We start from the raw sequence: 21190 nt of genomic DNA, 5'->3' as shown, positions 1-21190 counted from the left end.
TCTTCTATTCTGTGACCAATAGCCTGATTTAGGAAGAGTAGCTTCTCAGCAGAGGAAAAAGAAAAAAAGTAGTTGAGCAATGTTATTTCTGACCAGAAGAGGGAGTACAGACATTATTTCTTAGATCACTTAAATGGCTTCCAAGGTACACAACAATACTTTACATTCAACGTGAGTGAAGCTTTAACTGACAAACTTATTATCCAAGAAGGGAGAATGAAACATCAGTCTCACATAGAAACTGACTAAAACTCTAGTGCCATCTTGTCCAAACTGATGTCATCCAGTAATGTTGACCTGTAAATCCCAGAATTCCTAGATAAGATGTATAACCAGCAGCCATGTTGTATAGGAAATCTGGAAGTTACAATGTCAAAACATCCTGAAAGCACTATATTGTGGAAGATCCCTAGCAACAGGGGGCTGCCTCTGCTTAGTCTGTCTAAAGCTGTCTATGCCATGGACAAATCTCCTGTGATACGACTACAGATGATTTGATGAAAATACACTGCCAGCCTAGTGTGTCTTTCCAGGCTAACAACTTGCAAATACGAAGATTGCCTCCAGTTGAGCATTACAGTTCAGGCCTTGATAGGTAGCTAATTCCAACATGTTGGATTTGAGGCCAAATTCATGACAGCAGAAGGTCTGTTTTGTCAGCTAGCTGACACTTTTTTTTCACAACACTGACAAAACATTGTCATCCACCGAAATCCATTATGCTTTCAAGATGCCTGAAAGCTAATTGTTTAGCTGGATCTTTTTCCCTATTAGCTATGCATGAGTGAAAAGCCATAGAATCATTTTCCTTCTCCCCCCCCCTTAAAATCTCAAGATTCCTTATTAAGCACTTACATAATTTAGGGACCAACTTTGCATCATGCAAACATTTTGATTTTCTGGGAAGAATTTAAAGGTCCCTTTGCATTATATCCTATAAATAATATTTCCTGATAGAAGAGAATAAGCTTTGATTTACTATCAGAGGAATAGATTGGGTCATTTTAATTACAGCATCTAACTTATTCCTCCAGTAATTATTCTCCTGGAATAATTATAAAGTATGCATGCTAGCATTTCTTCTTTCATCCTGACTGCTGTGTTTTTAAAAGCCCCCCTTCCCATGAGTGAGTGAATGCCTTTCTGTAGCTTTCAAATAAGCAACTCCATTGGAATGAGCTATGAACAAAAATTATTTGATGTATATACAATATTTAAATATTGTACAGATGTTTTCTTCCTGAAAGTAGTATTTTCTTGTACAGAATGATCTTTATCCCTGTTGATTTGCATCAGTGTTTAATTTTAAATAATATAGTTTCTGCCGTGACTTCAGTAATTATAGGCTTTTAAAGATGACAAGGGATGTAATGCACAAAGATGATCTTATAATAAGGGGAGTGGAGTGTCAGGATGTCAGACAGTACCACATTATTCTCCGTGCTATGCAAATAATAGCTTGCAGACAGTGCTGGATTTTTCATTCTTTTTGCTTTAACAGGTATAGGCTGCCTTAATGCTCTGCATCTGTGCTCTGCTTTGGATAATACCTACTCTATAGAAAGTAGATGATCAGTTACCACATTATCACACCAAATGAACTCCTGTTTCAAGGCATACGTTCTATTTTAATTACGTCTCTTCTGCGAGACAAAACTGAACCAGAATGAAGCATCAGAAAGAAAGGGGCTCTGGTAATGGTAGATGAGTTGAAGTTTGTACAGGCCTTGTACCATCCTCTGACTGCAGACCACGTAAAGTCAGGAATCGGTTCAATATAAAATCACACATTGGAGGCTTCCATGCCTGGATAAGCAATAGATCAGTTTGTCAACCTTGGCAAGTTTACAATGGGTGGACTTCAATTCCCATGCTTGCTAGCTGCGAAATTCTGGGTGTTGAAGTCCACCTGTCATAAACTTGCCAAGGCTGAGAAATGCTGCAATATACCAATGGTACATTTTCTGTATTATGAAATCTATATCCAAAATTGTGGAACAGAGTTGTTGACTGAGTCACATGATCCCATTGTAAGACTACAATTTAATTTTTTTTCCTAGTCCCATGACTACCTTGGATTACTACTATTGCATTTTTACTTGCTACATTGTCATAACCTCAATAGAGTGCTGTTTATAAGGCTTAGAATCAACCTAACAAGGGCAGAAATAATTAAAAAGTGCCACAAAGCAAGACTTTTTTGCTGTTCAATACTGTGGCTTTAAAAGTCACATTAACTTTCATGAGTGATTTTTTGAAGCTACAACACCTTTTTTTCAGGTGTAAACAAGAAGCTGAAAAGGTCAGACTACTTCCAGCAATAGCAAAAAAAATGGCACTGGCAGGAGATGTGAAACATTTCCTTTTCAAAGTACACAAACCCCTTACATAATGGAGATACAAATTTTAACCCAAAACTGCACCTCATAAATAAGCCTCCAAACGAGCAGGGGGTTTACTTCCCGGAAATGGGTTTATGAACTTCAGTGCTTATAACTTATATCAGAAAAACTGGATACAACTAAATTTCCATCAGGTTTGTTGCAGGAAAGGAACATGTTAGGGAGGTTTAAGTTACCAGTACTTTTCCCCTCAAACTCTTGAATTGTCAGCTTGTGTGAGGAATATACTGTCCAACATTTCTGCAAATTTCAGTCACTTCAGATCCTTTATATTCTTGCTCATTCCTTCCTTCCTTTGCACAAATGCCCTCTGGTTCTAACTAAGAAAGGCTAGTTAGAATCACCAGTTCCCAATCTGAATTGCTTTTTAAAGCCATAGGTTAATCAATCCACTTTTTAAAAAAATTCCACTTTTTACATAGTGAACCAAATTCAAAATGGATTCCTGCAACCCTCCTTTTTTAGCTTATATTTATTGAAGTATCATTTAATTTTAGGTTACTTTTAATGGGTTATATTTCTGATACAGAAAGCTTGATAGGAGCAAGATTTATTTTTGTAATTTTTTATTTTTCCCTAAACAAAAGTGCATGCATAGCAAGCACCTGTACTTCTCTCTGTCTTCGTGAATCAAGCTATTAACAAACTAGCTATTATTCGAGGTCCAAAATATTATATTCCTGCATTATTGAGAATCCACAGAGTGTTAACATGTCTAGCTTGTGAGAGGCTAGAGGTCCTTTAGTTTCTGCAAAAAGATTTGTTCCTTTTTAAAAAGTGGATTACAATAATCTTAACGTTAACCAGTTGCTTAGCAATGCAGAGCTTACATGAAAATACTGCCTTTGGATGGAGACATGTAAGAATCTGATCTGATTAATGCCTCAATGTGCTTTGTTTTGTATGCCTGCAGCCAATGAAGGGAGATAACTCATGGAGGGCTGCTATGCTTGCAAAATATATAGTGTAGCCAACAAACCACTTCAGCTATAATCCTGCCAACAGAAGTACAAATATATCAGCTGATTTGCTCTTTTGGGGCTTCTGCTACTTTTAGTTATATATATATAAAGCTTTCAACAATTTACACACACACACACACAAACATAGAATGCCACTGAATAAGACTGAGGTTTTTGGAAAATATCTTTCCTCCCTGCTGTCAACTCTGCCCCAAACTGAGCATAATTTTGCTTGATGTTCTCTCTGCCACTCAGGTTCCACTCCCCACCCCCGCTTCCTAAAATAATAGTGGAAATAGGATAGATGTTTAATGGAACAGTTTAGCAATAGAATATGTTAATGCTGTGACAACTTCAGGTTTTATTATGAAGCACTATGTTACATTTAAAATAAATGGTAAATAAATGCTTGCTTATAGGTAGAATTTATCCTAAGTTGGTAGAAACTATCAAAATGTGAGTAGGAAGCTAAAGTTTCCACAAATTATAAGCTATATCTATTATCTGCTAGTTTCTCACAAATGGGCCAACTAGATTGATTAGGTGTGAAAAGACAGGTTCAAATCCACTCTCAGCTACAGAAATGTATTGGGTGACTTTGGGCCAAAGGCTTTCTCATCGCCCAGCTGATCTCATGGAGTTGTCAGGAGGGAGAAAAATGAAGGAGGAGGTCTCAAGTGCACCACTGAGTTCCTGGAGAAAAAGGCAGGATATAAGAGAAATAGATAACTGAAGTTATTCAGTGAAGTAATCTAGTAAAAAAAGTTGTAAAAGGAAAGCTTGGTCTACTGATAACAATCTTCACTCTGAGCAGCAACGTTACATTCTGCTTTCGGTAGAAGTTTCTGCTTGGGCAAAATCTTAAGAATTCTGGAAACTAGAAATCTTGTCAATCAAATCTGGGCTTGCTAAAAAAGATCTCAACCATTTCTCTGCATTCTGTTTTTGGATAAACAAATATATTGATATTACAAGATCTACTTTTCAAACAAAGGTCATGTAATTATAGCAAATTGCAATACGTATGAGAAAAAAAATTCAGGGTACGTTTTGTGTAGGTTGTGGGACAGAAGACCAATCTATACATCTATGTTTGGATAATTTCTAAAACAGATTATAAAAACAATCTGGTTGGTGTGATTTTATTGACTGCCTTCCTTGTTCCAGATTCTTAAACACCACTAAATTCTGACGATTACAGCTTGTTACATTTATATCTGAAAACACTGCTGTTTAAAATTTCAAATAAATTAGTAAATCATGTTGGAAGTCTTGTGTTATTTTTTGAAAGGCTTCTTGTGTAAAAGTTATTTTCTATTCTATTCTATACATTATTCTTTAAGCTTGCAAGTATTTTCAGATACTTTTCACTGTTCTGCTTTGCCTAGTATTTAATTATTAAATCTTTGCAATTGGATATTCCAAATTTATTTTTGAAATATACTAAATACTGTAAAATAACCTTATATAAGAAACAAATAAAAGGGGGGGAAAACCCACCCTGAATCCAGAAGCAAAGCTATTCTTTAGTATTTTTGCTGTCCTGAAAACTTCCCTTGGAAATTGACATTTCTTCTAATTGATATCCAACATTCCTGAAAATTACAATGTTTTTGAAATCAGAGCGACAAAATCCACCTTTTGCTTTATAGTAATCACCATGAGGTTTAATGGTCCTTGCTAACCAGTAAGCAACGCCGTACTAGTTTATCACTCATGGTACCTGCAGTGTCATCTGATGCTTTCCAAATAATGGTGGACTTCATGCCGACCATGAATCGTAGATCTAAAATCTCATCACCCTGGTGGTATCCACGTCGAATATATTCTTGTGCAGACATGCTATATCCTTGAAAAACCCGAGTCCTTCCTGCTTCAGTCTTTAATGAAACACTGCCTTAATCCAGATCTGGGATGCAGCTTAGTTTACCGGAGTAAAATTTTGAAAACTCCAGATTCAAATCTATTGGCAACTAATTACGTCTGAAAAAACAATATTGCTACTTTCCTGCTTGCTTCGGAACAGCGTTCGGGGATCGTTGGAGCACCCAAAGGCAAGCGGTCAATTTGAAAAACTGACCAGTGAAAAGAAGCGCGTTTCTTCCTCTCTCTTCCTGCCCGATCCTTTTACACACACACACACACCGGCTAAACCGCCTCTGCCTGAGTATTATTATTATTAAACTCCGGAAGTCTCCCTCCCGCCCGTTGTAAAGATCCTGCCGACTGAGGTCATAATGCCGTGGGACTGAGCCGGCTATATTGACCTCTTCTGGGAGGGGCGGGAGAGACTCGGCGGAGGAGTGTGTAGTCGGCAGATACTACGGTGGTAAACGATTCCCTCCTTAAGCCTGGCGGGTTCTTTGCAAAACTGAAATCAGGGGAGGGTGGTCGCACTACCTCTTTTCCGCTTACAACACTTACTAACCAAAGGCGTTAATTGTTTTTCTTTCTCTGGCTCGCAAGTTTGCTTTTGCGGAATTGCGCTTCTTAGAGTAGACCTCAAGCCCTGTTATTTTTTCTCACCGTTTCTCTCTCTTCTAATGTTCTGCACAAAAGAAAGTTATGGGAAAGCAGTAGAAGCCAATGAAACCTGGGCAGCTGAAGGCTGGCGGGCGTCTAGTGGGAGATATGGGTGATTGTAGTGGTCTGAAGAGCTTTGTTAGCTTTTAAAATGGTGAGGTTGAGGAGAATTTGCTTACCAGAAGCTATGTATGACCATTTAGTTAACAGTTTGCCACATTTAAAGACAGGAAATGACTACCAGATAACATGGGACAAACCCTGGAAAGTTGGGTTGTTTTGTGTTTTGTGGGCTGGTTCTGGATAGCTCCTAGTTCCCCTTGACTGCTCTTGTAAGCTTAAGGGGTCTGTGTTTGCTTGGATCAAAACAAAACAAAACAAAATACCTCTCTAGAAGTCCCAGGGCTTTTGGTTTAACTGGACAGTTGAAAAATAATGTCCTATAAAAAGGCAAAATCACTTCTGTAATGCTGCCAAAAAAAAAAAAAGCAACATGGATGTAGTAGTCAACAGGAACTGAGTTTGACTTGAGGGTGCCTGTGTCCTTAAGAAATTACACAAACACTTCTTTTATATGAAGGATAGTAGGTCCTTGTTACCATGGTTCTAGGGAGGGTTTGCTTATCTCTGACATTTGCTGTCCTTCCTGAGCTGTTTTGAATCTGCTTTGGAAGGCTTCTTTCTCATAATTGGTGCCTATATCCATGTGGATGGTCTTCATGACATTAAGATGCAGAAGTGATTGACTGTGAAGAGTTTGACAAACTGGAAGTCAATATGTTTTAAGTAAACTGGCCTTTTAAAGGCTTAAGTCATATTAAAGTGTGGATGCCACAGTGAGCATTTGCTTTCTGTCATTGTAGCTGGAAAAATCATGACAGCATTTCAGCGGCAAGTAGATGAATATCATCCGTTGATACCAGGATACACAGGTAACAGTTTACAGCTTTGGCCACTTCTCGGCCATTAACTTGACAAGGATTGCAATGTCCAGATAAAGAGGAAGCCAATGATCAACTTTCTCAGCTCAATCTCTTTGTTACTGTTTAATACATTGATGTACCAATAACAAATGAGATTATAACTTTTATTAGTATTCTAAAGCTAAAAAGAAAGCCTTACATGATCGTATGAAAGGATATTATGTTTAACCAGTAGCGCGTTATCTATATACTGCTAAAGTTCTTGTGCCTTGGAACCTTTAACTGGGCGAAAGAGTGTATCAAAAGGCAAAACTTTTTCAACCAAGGTATGACAAAAATGGCTAACTTAGAGAATGTATTTAAAATTTGGGAACCATGACTTGAATTGAAATTTGGCAAATGTGACATAATTATCATAAAGTATTTTATGACGTAATACAAAATGTCATAAAATATTTCCTGTGGTCAACCACTGATGTTGACTGTGCTATTCAGTTCAACATGAGATACTTTCAAAGCAGGTATATCTCTGGATATCTCCTTGAAATTTTAAGAACTTTTCCAGTACATTAGAAGCTCTGCTATGTTGAAGGCATTGAGTAATCTGGTAAGGAAATCTCTCTGAAACAATGACCCAATTTCACTATTCACTGAAAGGCAAAGAGCTGTTAGCTAGCTCTGGTCCAGTCATAGATGATTGAAATGGATCTGAAATTATTGTCACTTATCAAACTGAAGATACTCACTGCTACTTTGTATGTGTCATGATTTAACTACAACACTGGAGTCTTTTATGTGCTCTAGCTAATTTGGTAATCTGGACACTAGCTTGCATTGGAATATGTTCTTTCTGGATTAAAACTAGATTCCGTGTACCACCTGTACCCAGAGTTGTTTAAATGCTCAGGTTGTGGATGAACCAATGTCTGTAAAGAAATAGTAAGGTAGCAGTCCCTAAATTGATGTCTTCCAGATGAACTGACCCTCTGTATCCAAGGATTCGTAATCATCCTGATCTGCAATTAATATAGGGGGAGTGGTACTATTTCTGGAGATAATTTAGTTGGGAAGCACTAATCTTTAATATGTCTTCTGGAAATACCATCAATATCATATTCTTCTTTAGTCTCTTTCTTTGCTGAGAGTTTCATATGATATTTCAAGGTGAAGTCTACCTCCTTTGTTTTCATTTTCATATCTGTAGTTCAGGGCAAATATAAAGACCCCCAGTCTTCCTTTCCTTAGTGGCATGCACGCCAGACTTTAATCTTTGCCTTGTGCTAGGTATAATAATTTATATTATAGGGATGGGTGGGAGAAGTATAATGATCAAATGTTATGAATATAAATTAATCACCTGGCAAAATAATATACCAGTGATGGCGAACCTTTTAGAGACTGAGTGCCCAAACTGCAACCCAAAACCCATTTATGCATCGTCGAGTGTCGGCTGGGCGTGGCCCATTGGCTGGGCGTGGCCCATTGGCTGGGTGTGGCTGCGGTGATAACGGCAGACTGGGTGGGACTAAAAAGTTCAATTAATCAATTCCAACTTTGCAAGATCTTTTTTTCCCCGCGAAAAGCTGAAATTGACTGATTGAACGTTTGTTTGTTTTTTTGCACACGGTGGCAGAGGCCTAAAGCGAAAAGGTTTTATAAAACCCAGCTGAAGGCCTAGGACTGGGGCGACGGCGCACGTGCCCACAGAGAGGGCTCTGAGTGCTGCCTCTGGCACCCGTGCCATAGGTTCGCCACCACTGTAATATACTTTTGAAAGATATAGCCCCAGAACTAAACATTCTGTTTTATAACCCAATAAATAATCTATCTTGCACACCTTTGTGAATGCAGGCAATAAAACCTGGTTTTATGATGGACACTCTAATTAACTAATGAGGTTATAATGAAGTAGCTGCTTCCAAAGGTATGAACTCCTTAAACAGGATGGATGGCCATTGCTTAGGGAAGTAATAGTACAAGATCTCTGCTTTTAAGTGTTGGATTAGATTATTGTTTCCCAGCCAGGCAACTTTGATATGCTGGTTGAGGAATTCTGGGAGTTGAAGTCCACAAGTCTTAAAGTTGCCAATTTTGGGGTCCCCTGTCCTATATATACATAAACAATTGACTTAATGAAAAATCCTAAGTTATCCTATTTTGAAGGTTTCTGAATGGCGCCTGACTACATTTCTTTGCTTTTTGTAGGATACATCCCTCTCAGATTCTATCGTGTTGGAACTAGCTTTGGAAATGATTCTGTGTGGTGTGTTAAGACCTTTCGTAATATTACAGAGAGAAATAATGACCAGATAGCTGAACTGAGGCATACAGCAGCCACCGTGCCACAGCTACCACCTATTTGCACTAATGAAGAAATATTAAATGTACTTGATGACTATAATTACAAACGTCATCCCAATGTGCTGGGTACAGTATGCATAATTTATAATAATTTGAATTTACTTAAATCCCTTTTATTGCCATTGTACTTTTAACAGTATTGACAAATAATTGCATCTTTAGTTGTTTTGAGTACAGCAGAATCCAGAATATTTGGTTGTTGTGGAAATGGCTGAAAGGCTGTTGGGAGTCTTTGTTTAAAGGACTTTTCTCTGAAAAACATCTAGCAATAGCTTATGTTTAGATAGGCAAACATATCTGGCAGTATTGAATATTTAAGATGTGATACAATTCAAGTGTAACAGCAAGCCACGATAAACAGTAAGTAATATATAATTTGGACCAAAACAATATTTAAATTAAATTATCACTTGAAAAGTGAGGTCAAACAGGAGAAGAAGTATTCTCATTTTAAAAATAAACTAACCCTTAGAAGATGCAACTTGGTAGAAATGAAAAAGCTAAAAGAATCAAAAAGCAGAATGGACATTCATAGTATTTGAGTTATTGCTCCAGGATACAGATTAGGCATTCTGTGGGTATTCTTTTAATTCAGTTGTATTTTATGATCTGGACACCTAGAGTCTTCAAATTAGAAATGAACTAAACTATAAGACAGTAAATCTTTAAAAACATAACCATGCCAAAGGGAATGTTTCTTGCACTATCAATGAATAAAGTAATCTTGACTTTGCAATAAAAGATGAAGATTAGGAAATCAGATATTTAGATGAGCTGAAGTGTACAGAATGAAGATACATTGGAACAAAAAGATTGTAAGAAAGAATATTTTTAAGCCAGCCTTACAAGTAACCTTTAAATAGACAAATTAATTTGTCAAAATTTTCTTTCAGTTGCTGATTAAGTACAGAGTATACAAATCAGGGTGTGAATTGTGTTCTTAATAGATAGTTTATTAATTGATTAGTCTTACAACTTTATCAAAGTATAAAAATAAAATACAGAATTTAATTTCAGTGTATAGTGTCTTTAATATACTTTTTATTGTCCACTAAGTGTCTTGGTTTAGGGGCTTTGTTCAAAGCCCCCCCAAAAGTTGCTTTTTACATGACTCTGAATCATCTTTGGATCTGTTTGTCTTCATGGCATTACTTGTTTCAGGGACTGAAATCACACTTTTTTGTCCTTTTTGAATCACACTTTTTTGTCCTTTTTGCAATATTGGGTTTGAGATGGGCTGTTTTATTAGCTTTGTTCTTGCTTCACTGCATCTGAGCTCTTGGGAACAAGCAAGCATTTATGTTCAGCCTTTCTGCTAGCAAAGCAATAGAGCAGTGATGGCGAACCTTTTAGAGACCGAGTGCCCAAACTGCAACCCAAAACCCACTTATTTATCACCGGGTGCCAGGTGGGTGTGGTCCACTGGGCGGGTGTGGCTGTGGTAGTCATGGCAGACTGGGTGGGCGTGGCCAAGGTGGGCGTGGTCACCTCGATGTTGCTCATTGGGAGGGATGCCTGTGGAAACCAGGCAGGGTTGGGGGAGATCCAGGGGTCTCTGGCAGGTGGGACAGTGGGCAGGAGGCTCGTCCTGCGGGGTGAGGTGAGGCAGAGCTGGGGTGCCATTGTCGCAGGGCAAGGCGAGGCAGGGGCTGGGGCAGCTGCTGCCTGACACCATCGACCCCCGCACACAGAGGTCAGCGAGCACATGGGGGCCAACAGTGTCTGTCAGCAGCCACAGCCTGCCGGCCCCTCGACCGGCGCACTCTGGGGCTCCGCAGCCCGCCACAAGAAGTTCAGAGAAGCCGCCTCTAAGCTGGACAGATGGCCAACAGCTGAGGAGGCGCTGCAGTGGGTCGTGCCCGGGAAAAGGAGAGCATGTGAGGCCAAGACGGATGGGACGGGTGGAGGGAAACCAGCCATGCTGGGATGCATCTGGCCATGTGGGACCTCGGCGAGTTAGCGGGAAGCTGGTTGAAAAAGGACGGTTGCCATCTCTGGGGCATGGCACGCATGCCCACAGAGAGGGTTCCGTGTGCCGCCTCTGGCACGCGTGCCATAGGTTCGCCACCACTGCAATAGAGCCAATGTTATAAGCAAACCCTGTCTTAACTTTAGATTGACAGCCTCTGTAGCAATGTATCCAAACTGATTTCTTTTTACTGGTTAGATGAATAGTTTTAACAGTCTACAAGGTCTTAATTCTTTTTCTGCTTTCTTCATTCCAACTAGAATTTTGCATTCTAGAAGCTTAAGTAGGAAAGACTTTTTTACTACAAGAAATAGTGGCACTATGAACAAATTATCTTTGTTCATTTTATTTCCCCCAAATACCGAAGCTTAAGGCTAAATGACAAAGCTTGGTGTTTTATCATCAGAGATGCCAAGTTCTGTAGGATTTTTTTTTCTTTTTTCTTTTTGCTCTACTGAAGGGACTTCATGGCTGTTACCCACAACCGAGGCAGGCACTGTATGGGAAGGAAAAGTCTCTTTGATGAATTGTAATGAAGAACAGGATAATAGCAATTCTCTCATTGGGAGAGAGGTATGAGGAGTATTTCTCCCATGTCAAGTCCTTTGGTGTTTAATTTTTATTTTTCAAATCATATGCAAGACTGGAAAGATAAAACATGACAAAGGGCTCTAATAATCTTGCTATTTCACATAGGGAGAAACATGTATTGGCTTCTCTCTGTGATTCTATGTGAACTTGCTTTGTGTCCTCTAAAATGCTCAGCTGGAGGACTGGACAAAATACTCTGCAAATTTAGAATTAATTTTACACAATTGAGGTTCTACTACATATATTATTTGATTTTTATAAGTGAGGCATACTTTTAGGGTGAGTTTTTCTGTTCAGGGTATTTCACTCCTCTCCTATCAGGTTTTCCACTTTTACTGTAATCAATTATCAATCCGTGAATTCTCTGTGGTCAGTAGGCATCCTTAGTTCTTGGACTGTTCTAAGAGATCAAAGAGTCTACTACAGAGGTCTCCAACCTCTAGGCTTTAACCCATTACCGGGCCATGGTCTATTCAGAACTGGGTGGCACAAGAGGTAGGCTGGTGCAAGCGCAAGCTCCACTTGCACAAACAGCGCCCTAAAGACTTCTCTCATGTGTGAGTGGAACTGCGTGTACGCATGTGTGTGCTGGTCTGCCACTTACGCAGCCCAGTTCCCCTTTCCCACCCAGCTGGGCTGCCAAGCCAAGCCACCAAGTCTGAGTGGCATGAGCACACCCTGCTCAGGTTCGCTGACTCATCGAAGCTGCCTGAGCCGGACACCCGATCTGCTTTTGGAGCATTGGGCAGCCTCGGTGAGTCTGAAGGAGCATGAGACACCCCCCCCAAAGGCTTCTCTTCTCTGCACTAGAAGTTTTTTGCAAACAGACAAAATGTTTCAGGGGAGCGATCTTGCGCTGCTTCAGGCCTTCCATCCCTTTGCAAAAGCTTTTGGTCTGGAGAACCCTGAAGGAGCGTGAAACCGCACCCCCAAAGGCTTCTTTTTTGCATGAGTGGAGCTGCATGTGTGTGCGCGCCCACTCACCACTCATGAAGCCCGGTTCCCCTCTTCCCCCTCCAGCTGGGCCACCAAGCTGCAAAGGTTGGGGACCACTGCTCTAGTAGATGTTAGCTCCACTAGGTAGACCAGACCAGAAAGCCAACTACATAGGAAGACTAATGCTACTTTTCTTGAGATTAACTATAATAACAGAATTATCAGAATTCCCTGTCTGATAATGCTATACCTTCTCTTTCTTATACTCCCGTAAATTAGGAAGGTCTCTGCCTGAGCCACTTCTGAATGTTATCTTAAGAATTTTTCACCTGCTTTTGCCTAGGTAACAATTCCTGAATATTTCTGTCAAGGTCATCTTCCTAACTCTCTACAGCAGCCTTCCCCATGCTAGCAGTTTTCAGATAGGTAGACCCCTCCATAAATTTCCCCAACCAATATATATTTATTTTTACAAGATGTGTGCCAACCACTTGTAACAAACCTAGGCAGCTTACATCAATAAAACATGAATGGCTTTCCACAATGACAAGAAAAAGGGAATCGGCCTGGCCTCATGGAGAATACTATTTGAGAATGCCGGAGATGTAATACTGTTGGGCTTGTGTGCCTTTAGAATCTTGGGGGAAGAGAATTCACACACTTTTAGCTTGGTCTGAGTTGCATAGGCAGATTTAATTCAGAGGAGATGGTCCTGCAGGTGATGAGGCGAGAAATTATCCTTTACTGAAAATACTGGGACTTTGAGTTCAGAGAACTGGAGCAGTGGGAAGATTTTCTAAAGAATTATTTTAAGTTCTGCAAAATGTAGAATTTCTTCAAATCTGCTGCTTTTCATCTCTGACTGGAAAAAAATGTGCCATGTAAATGACTTGGGTAGATGTTGGGGCAAGGATGAGCCACCCCTGCTATATGGTAGGTTCTTAGCAAACTATTTAAGGGAAGACATTGAAATTCTAGGGAATATATCAAAACTTGGATCTGTTTTTTCAACTATGGTTAATGTTGGACCTGGTTTACATTTTTCCCCCTGTACCATTTGGAATCCATGTCAGCCTCCTTTAGCTTCAGCCTCCATTAGCTCAATAATACTTCTTTTGACCATGTTACAGGGCCTGTGGAGACCAAAAGAAGCCTCCTTGAACCACCCATACCAGGCTGGAGTGGCTTTGTGCCTAGATCCAAGGTCACAGAATTTGGTCATGGAGTACGCTATCATGTGATGGCAGAAAACTGCTACCGAGATTTTAAAAACTCATTGGATGGAGGCAAACAAGATTTCACGTACGTTCACATTGAGATGTTCAAATGGTGTACATTGCTGTTCTCTCTTGAGAGAATTTTGATGTTATATTACAGAACTGTATTTGTTAATGGATCAGGAATCATTTGGAAATATAATGTTAATAAATATATAAATTGCATAAGTAATGAACCTTTAAAGCCACAAATGGACTTAAAATGGAACAAAGATTGGTCTTTTGTAATGGTCTATTATTATCCTAATAGTGGTGTAGTAGTTAGGGCCCCAGACTAGAAACCCAGAGACTGTGAGCCCTAATCCTACATTTGGCGTGAACTCAGAGGGATGATTCTGGGCCAGTCATTCTCTCTTGGTCCTAGAAATAAAGCAATGGTAACCTCTTCCAAAAACGTTGCCAAGAAAACTTTTAAGAACCTGTCCAGGTGATCACCAGGAGTCAAGACTGACTCAAAGGCAAAAATAAATAATTAAATTAAATTAAATTAAATCAAATCAATATAGAGTTTCCTGCCTCTCAGCCTCAGCTTTAATAGTAAGAAAGCCAAATATTTCTGGCAACCAAGCCTAGCCAAACCAGTGTTTGTTATTATTTATTATTAAGGCAAGAAATTCAGTAGGAGTAAAGCTATTTTGTTTCTGCATGGGTGATTATTTCTGCCAGATAACTGTTAAAAGCTCTAGGAATAAATGGTGACAGCCTGACATGAATTTGGATTTTTGTTTTTTAAAAATAAAAAGTAATTAGTATGAGAAGAAAACTATTAGGAGAATTATGAGAAGACCCAACAGGGTGCATAACAAGAACCAAAAAAGTTGGAAAATGGCAAGAACTGCTAGATATACATTAATATATGTATACATTGATATACATTCTATTCTATTCTATTTTAGGAAAGAAGTGCCTGTAACCAAAGAATCACACCACCAGAGATTCTATAGACCTGAAGGAATGATGCCCAAGTACACTGGCCATATTCCACGTAAGGGTTCAGATTTTATTCTTTGAAACCATGCTGGGGCACTCAGCTATTGGCCAAACTCACTTTCCTTTTAATAGACAAGTCTGTCCCAACTTTGGTTTAAAGCAGTGGTTCTCAACCTTTTTAATGCCGCGACCCTCAACCGGTCGTAAGTCGAGGACTAAACTGGTCGTAAGTCGAGGACTAAACCGGTCGTAAGTCGAGGACTACCCAGCCGGTCGTAAGTCGAGGACTTTCCCTGCCCGGGAGCGCCGTGCATGCGTGGTTCCGCCCCCTGCGCAGGCCGAGGCATAGCTGGCAAGCGGCAGAGACGGAGCAGGCCGACCACCAGCTGGCCCAGCTCAAGGGAGGTAAGGCACCCGCCGGAAAAGGGGAAAAAATGGCGGACAGCCTTGCTTGGCGACCCCCGTGAAATGGTCGATCGACCCCAAATGGGGTCGCGACCCACAGGTTGAGAACCGCTGGTTTAAAGGAAGAATAGAGGCAGTGTTTTTCCATGCTTCTTTACAGCTTAGTGATTTTAAACATTGTCTACTGCAACTTTCTCCAGATATGTTGGGGCACATCTATGATCCAGATCAGCACAGGTTTATGCCGGCTAGAGTAGTGAGTTCCGAGAAAACAAATGGTTTCCAGAGCCTGGCAAAATGCTTATGCAGTATCTATTGCAGTATTTCTCAAATTTGGCAACTTAAGATGTGGGGACCTCAACTCCCAGAATTCCCTAGCCAGCATGGCTGAGGAATTCTGGAAGTTTGTTCACACATCTTAAAGTTGTCAAGTTTGAGAAACTTTTATTTATTGCTAATTTTTTAAAGCAACTGCAGCCTTTTCTAAGACTATATGGTGTCGGTCCTCCTGCTTGAGCAGGGGGCTGGACTAGAAGACTTCCAGGGTCCCTTCCAGTTCTATTCTATTCAAGGGGAAAGTATATGGAAGCCTCTCCAGCAGCTGCAAGAGAATCCCAGGGAAAGATCCCTTGGTTGAAGAAGTTACAACACGAGTCTTCCTGCCTGCGCCAAAGCACTTTTGGCCTTCAAGAATGCTATAATTCTAGCCAGCAAAGGCAGAGCTGTGGGTGGGGGATGTTATGCTTCAAGAAATATAAATCAGAGTTGGAAAGTAGAGGTGACTAACTGAGAGCATGCAGCAGAAAAAGCTAATGCGTATATCAGTCTATAACAGGGATGGGCAACTGTGACTTATGACCTGTGAACTTCAACACTCAGAATACCCAGATCCTAGAGTTGAAGTCCACAGTAAAGGATCATAGTTGCCCACCCCAGTCTATAAGCTGTACCACAAAGTTGCTAAAGGAGTTGGTTGATTTAAATTTGTAACCCGAATGTTTAGCATTCAAGTGTGCTCAACTTTTAAGCAGAACAATGATAATAAGCGATCATATTCTAACTCCACAAGATGAGTATAAAATAGCAGATGAAATATTTCTGCCCGTGGCTGGATATATTGAAAAAAATCGAGACTAGCTAGCTTGAGTGATAAATTAGAACTGTTTCTGCAAGAAATAAATTTGTTTTTATAGCTTCAAATTTCATAAGTAACAAAGCTGATTATGAAATTCATCTGGCAGCATAGACACCCATACAGAGTTTAGAATGTTGCAGCTGACACCAAAGACAAGCATAATGAAAATTTCTCCCTCTCACAGCAGTATGGAGGGATCAAGCTTTCCAACATTAGAATGTTGGTATTTGTCCTTCAGTCTTCCCTAAAGAATTGATAAACAGTTTCCATTCCCCCAATGGCTGTTGACTGAGCTTGTGGAGATATAGGTGAAGATACATTTAATATCAGGAGGACTCCAAATAGTTTAATTTGTGCAGTCAGATCCCAAATTGGTTGCACATGTTTGTGTTGGAAGCACCTAAGGCAGTGGTTCTCAACCTTTTTAATGCCGCGACCCCCAACCGGTCGTAAGTCGAGGACTAAACCGGTCGTAAGTCGAGGACTAAACCGGTCGTAAGTCGAGGACTAAACCGGTCGTAAGTCGAGGACTACCCAACTGGTCGTAAGTCGAAGACTTTCCCTGCCCGGGAGTGCCGCGCATGCGTGGTTTCGCCCCCTGCACCGGCCGAGGCGTAGCTGGCAAGCGGCAGAGATGAAGCAGGCCGACCACCAGCTGGCCCAGCCCAAGGGAGGTAAGGCACCCGCCGGAAAAGGGGAAAAATGGCAGACAAAAAAAATGGCGGACAGCCTTGCTTGGCGACCCCCGTGAAATGGTCGATCGACCCCAAATGGGGTCCCGACCCATAGGTTGAGAACCGCTGACCTAAGGTGCTGCCTGGTTAAAAGGATTAGCCAGTGACATCACCGTTGCTCATGGGATGCCTGATTGGGGGCTCCTTTTGTGTTCCTATTAATTGGTTGTTGTTTCCTTGTGCTGCCAAGCCCTGGGCTACTAAGTACCTGATAAGCTGATGGTAAATCCGCAGTCCTGTTGACTGACAGCCCATTTCCCAGACTTCAGTCATTTCCCTAGCTATCATTGTACCTGTACGGCCAACAATCTTATTTCAATATTTCAACGAGTCTGTTTTTCAAACTACTGTGGAATTGTGGTAAGAAGATTGCACCTACTTGAATGTCTTTCATTCTTTTAGCATGAGATGCAGTCCTTTTAGAAAAACTAAAATCTAAGCCTGTGTAGTACTTTAGGTCTTTTGGCCCCAAAATATATATATTTGAAATAGAATCCAATCTTTTACCAAGGAATTCCCACAGAGCAGTGCTTCTTGATCTCAGACTCTTTAAGTGTCTGATGGACTTCACCACCACATCAGTATTCACCATCAATTATGCTGAAATTTACCCATCTTAAAGGCCCTGAGGTTGAAAAACATGGCCGTAGAACATGATACCATGTAATAACTGCATTCTTTTTGTTGCAATAGTTAATGTGTTAATCCAGCCATTCCACCATAGAAAAGAAGAAAGTTAAAGACCAACTGGTGCATATGATGCAAAATATTTGTGTTTTGCAGACGAACGCTCTGGTGTTGGAAGAACATTTGGAAATATATGCAGAAGTTGCTCTGTATGCAGTCACACAGATGTGAACTATGGAGCTTACCTTAGTAAGAAACGTAAAATGGAAAAAGGTCAACACCAAATCAAAGAAGACAAGGAAACCTTAATTGCATAATATTTGAACTGTACCATTAGAAAATTAAAATGAACATTAATGTCTGGAATGGGGCTATTTAAAAACTTTCTCTCTTTGAGCAATCATGTGGAAGTTTACAAGTATTTAAAAATATGTGATATTTCTTATCAACTCCATTTGTAAGAGAGTTGCTGTGCCAGGAGAGAGCCATAACTTGACACATACAGTAAACTGAGAAGTCACTTACTTCAGTTGGAGAAAATGAATGATTTCAGCGGCATCTTTGATGAAGAAGCGGCTTTGAGGATATATGGACAAAATGCAGCTGTCTTTGGGTTTAAGGAAGCATAAAAACTATAAGGTGTCAACAAGTAAGGAATTTAAAAGAGATTTCACACGAGATGACTTTCTGCAAAGATGAGATAACCACCACTTCCAAATACATTAGTTGAAGTTTTGAAATAAAAAGTAAAATATTGAGAATTGTTTGAAAAAAAATTGACACAAGAGTATTGTCCCAGTTTTTCTGGTGGCAGCCGTGGTCACTGGAAACCAAGAGGGAAAAAGGTTGTTTTCACGTACAATGAAATTTCAATCTGTTTTAAAAGAGAACAACTGTGATTTTATAGCAGAAGATTACAGAAGTATCTAACAAGAATGTAGAAATGATGTTTGTTCATTCCTTGTTTATCAGGAATTTTAGTGGGACTGATTTTGCTCTTAAAAGTTCTCCATAATTGTATTTATATTTATTTATGCTTAACAAACAAGACACCTTGGTGAAGTTACCTACATAGATGATTGTTCCAGAGTTACTGCATTTTGAGAAAAAAAATCTATATTTAAAGAAATAGTCTATTATCCTGCTGTTGAATTTTGTCATAGGCAAAGCACTTATCAGGTGTTTTGCTATTAAGGTGTATTGAGCAGGGGTTATTTTTAAAATAACAGCTTTAATATTTGAGCAGTTTATATAATATTTTTCCATATGAAAGTACTTTTCTATGTTGATAGAGGTCAGATAATTATGTCATGCTACTTGCTTCAAGTGCATTATTTGAAATGTTTATGTACATATTAAAATTATCTAATTAATTGCTGTTCTACAGCTGACCCTACATTTCTGCCAGCATTCCTTCTAGATAAGGATCAGCAGATTTTAGACTTAGACACTTCTTTGATTTTTAACACTGCAAATGTTCACCAACCATACTTAGACATACCATGGAAAATACATGCAAAGCACATGCTAATGCATGCCTGATAGATATATGGACCAGACTGAAAGCTTATTTTGTGCACACACATACAAAAAACCTGTGTTTTCCCCAACTTCACTTAAAAGGGATAATATAGTAAATCTGCTTGTTGGATAAACATCAGTCAGTCCTTGCCAATCACCAATTAATCAACCTCTCCAGTTCATGTGCCCTCGGTATGTGGGCCCAAATTCCCAGAATTCTTTGCAGTAGCCTCCCCTTTCTAGTAAAGTCCACACTTCTGGAGGGCAACCCTTTTGGGGCGATGTATTATGATAAAGCATTTTTTTTTTCAATCTTGTGTCCTCAAGGTGACTGAAGTCAGTCCGAATTCCAGTCATCCCCAAGCAGAAGTGGCTCTTTTGATTGGAAAGGAGAGGGAATTGTATTTGGCTTGCTTGGAGAGCATCAGGGGTGAGGGAAAAAAAACTGTGTTAAAGTTTTGTGAAGAGATGTTAGCATAATAATAAATAAGTGCCTCACTTAATTACACTTAGGAGGGTTTTTTCCCCTTTGCATTTGATTGCATGGTACCTTGTCGAGCATTTCAGTTTCTGAATCTTTCTGTAAAACTGTTAACCTTTACACTTAAATTTTCCTTCTCAGCCTATAATTTGTATGGTCTGCCGTCAGAAAAGGGAGGTAGATTAGATGGCATCTGCTATACTGCAAACTGTAATTATTAACAGTGTTTTGCATTACAAATGCACCCTTCAAATTCTTTCCTTTGAAGCTTTACACAGGTAATACACACACTGGGACTACTTCAGTCTGTCTTCTTCAGAAAAAGGTGTCTGCAGGAAGAAGTCCCGCTGAGTGGTTCAGATGTGTTGAAATATTAGATTACATGCAGTTCTTCAAGTGAGAAGTTTGGAGTTGCATTCTGCAAATTAAAAAAAAAAAGAAACTCCCGAAGAAATTGCTGCCAACCTGAGGGGACTACAGGTAGGCCTTGACTTACAACAGCGGTTCTCAACCTATGGGTCGCGACCCCATTTGGGGTCGATCGACCATTTCATGGGGGTCGCCAAGCAAGGCTGTCCGCCATTTTTTTTCCCTTTTCCGGCGGGTGCCTTACCTCCCTTGGGCTGGGCCAGCTGGTGGTCGGCCTGCTCCGTCTCTGCAGCTTGCCAGCTACGCCTCGGCCGGCGCAGGGGGTGGAACCACGCATGCGCAGCGCTCCCAGACAGGGAAAGTCCTCGACTTACGACCGGTTGGGTAGTCCTCGACTTACGACCGGTTTAGTCCTCGACGTACGACCAGTCAAGTCCTTGACTTACGACCGGTTTAGTCCTCGACTTACAACCGGTTGGGGGTCGCGGCATTAAAAAGGTTGAGAACCACTGACTTAAAACCACAAATGAGCCCCAAATTTCTGTTGTTAAGTGAGACATTTCTTAAGTCATTTAACAAATTTGCCCCATTTTATGACCTTTCTTGCCTCACTTGTTAAGGGAATCACTGCAGTTGATAAGTTAGTAGCCTGGTTATTAAGTGAAACTGGCTCCCCCATTGACTTTGCTTGTCAGAACATCGCAAAAGGGGATCACGTGACCTTGGGACACAGCAACAGTCATAAATATGAACCAGTTACCAAGCATCTGAATTTTGATCACATGATCTTGGGGATGCTGGAAAGGTCAAAACTGAATAATGGTCATAAGTCACTTTTTTCAGTGCTGTTGTAACTTTGGACTGTCACTAATAGAATTGTTGTATGTCGAGGACTACCTGTACTTTTAGCCATCACTCACTGACCACCATTTTCTACACAAAAGAAAGGGTCCCAACTCAGGAACCCCCATCTGGAAATTGATAATATAGTATTGAAGAATGTGTAAATCGGCATCATTATTGTAAGATATCATTATAACTCAA

The 21190-nt window shown here is 40.1% G+C and overlaps 1 protein-coding gene across 1 annotated transcript; it reads left to right on the top strand.

Annotated features, from left to right (window-relative positions):
- Positions 1-6761: 6761 nt before the first annotated feature.
- Positions 6762-18092, top strand: CUNH10orf82 (chromosome unknown C10orf82 homolog). Its single transcript, XM_029286061.1, has 5 exons — positions 6762-6819; positions 9016-9237; positions 13798-13987; positions 14841-14929; positions 17932-18092. The coding sequence occupies exons 1-5, from the start codon at positions 6762-6764 to the stop codon at positions 18090-18092; spliced, it is 720 nt and encodes a 239-aa protein (XP_029141894.1).
- Positions 18093-21190: the final 3098 nt, after the last annotated feature.

The sequence above is a fragment of the Protobothrops mucrosquamatus genome, unplaced genomic scaffold (assembly GCF_001527695.2).
Source record: "Protobothrops mucrosquamatus isolate PMUCROS unplaced genomic scaffold, P.Mucros_1.0 scaffold2797, whole genome shotgun sequence".
NCBI lineage: Eukaryota > Metazoa > Chordata > Lepidosauria > Squamata > Viperidae > Protobothrops > Protobothrops mucrosquamatus.
Note: the sequence above shows the minus strand (reverse complement) of the source record. Positions and strands in the feature narration are given on the sequence as shown.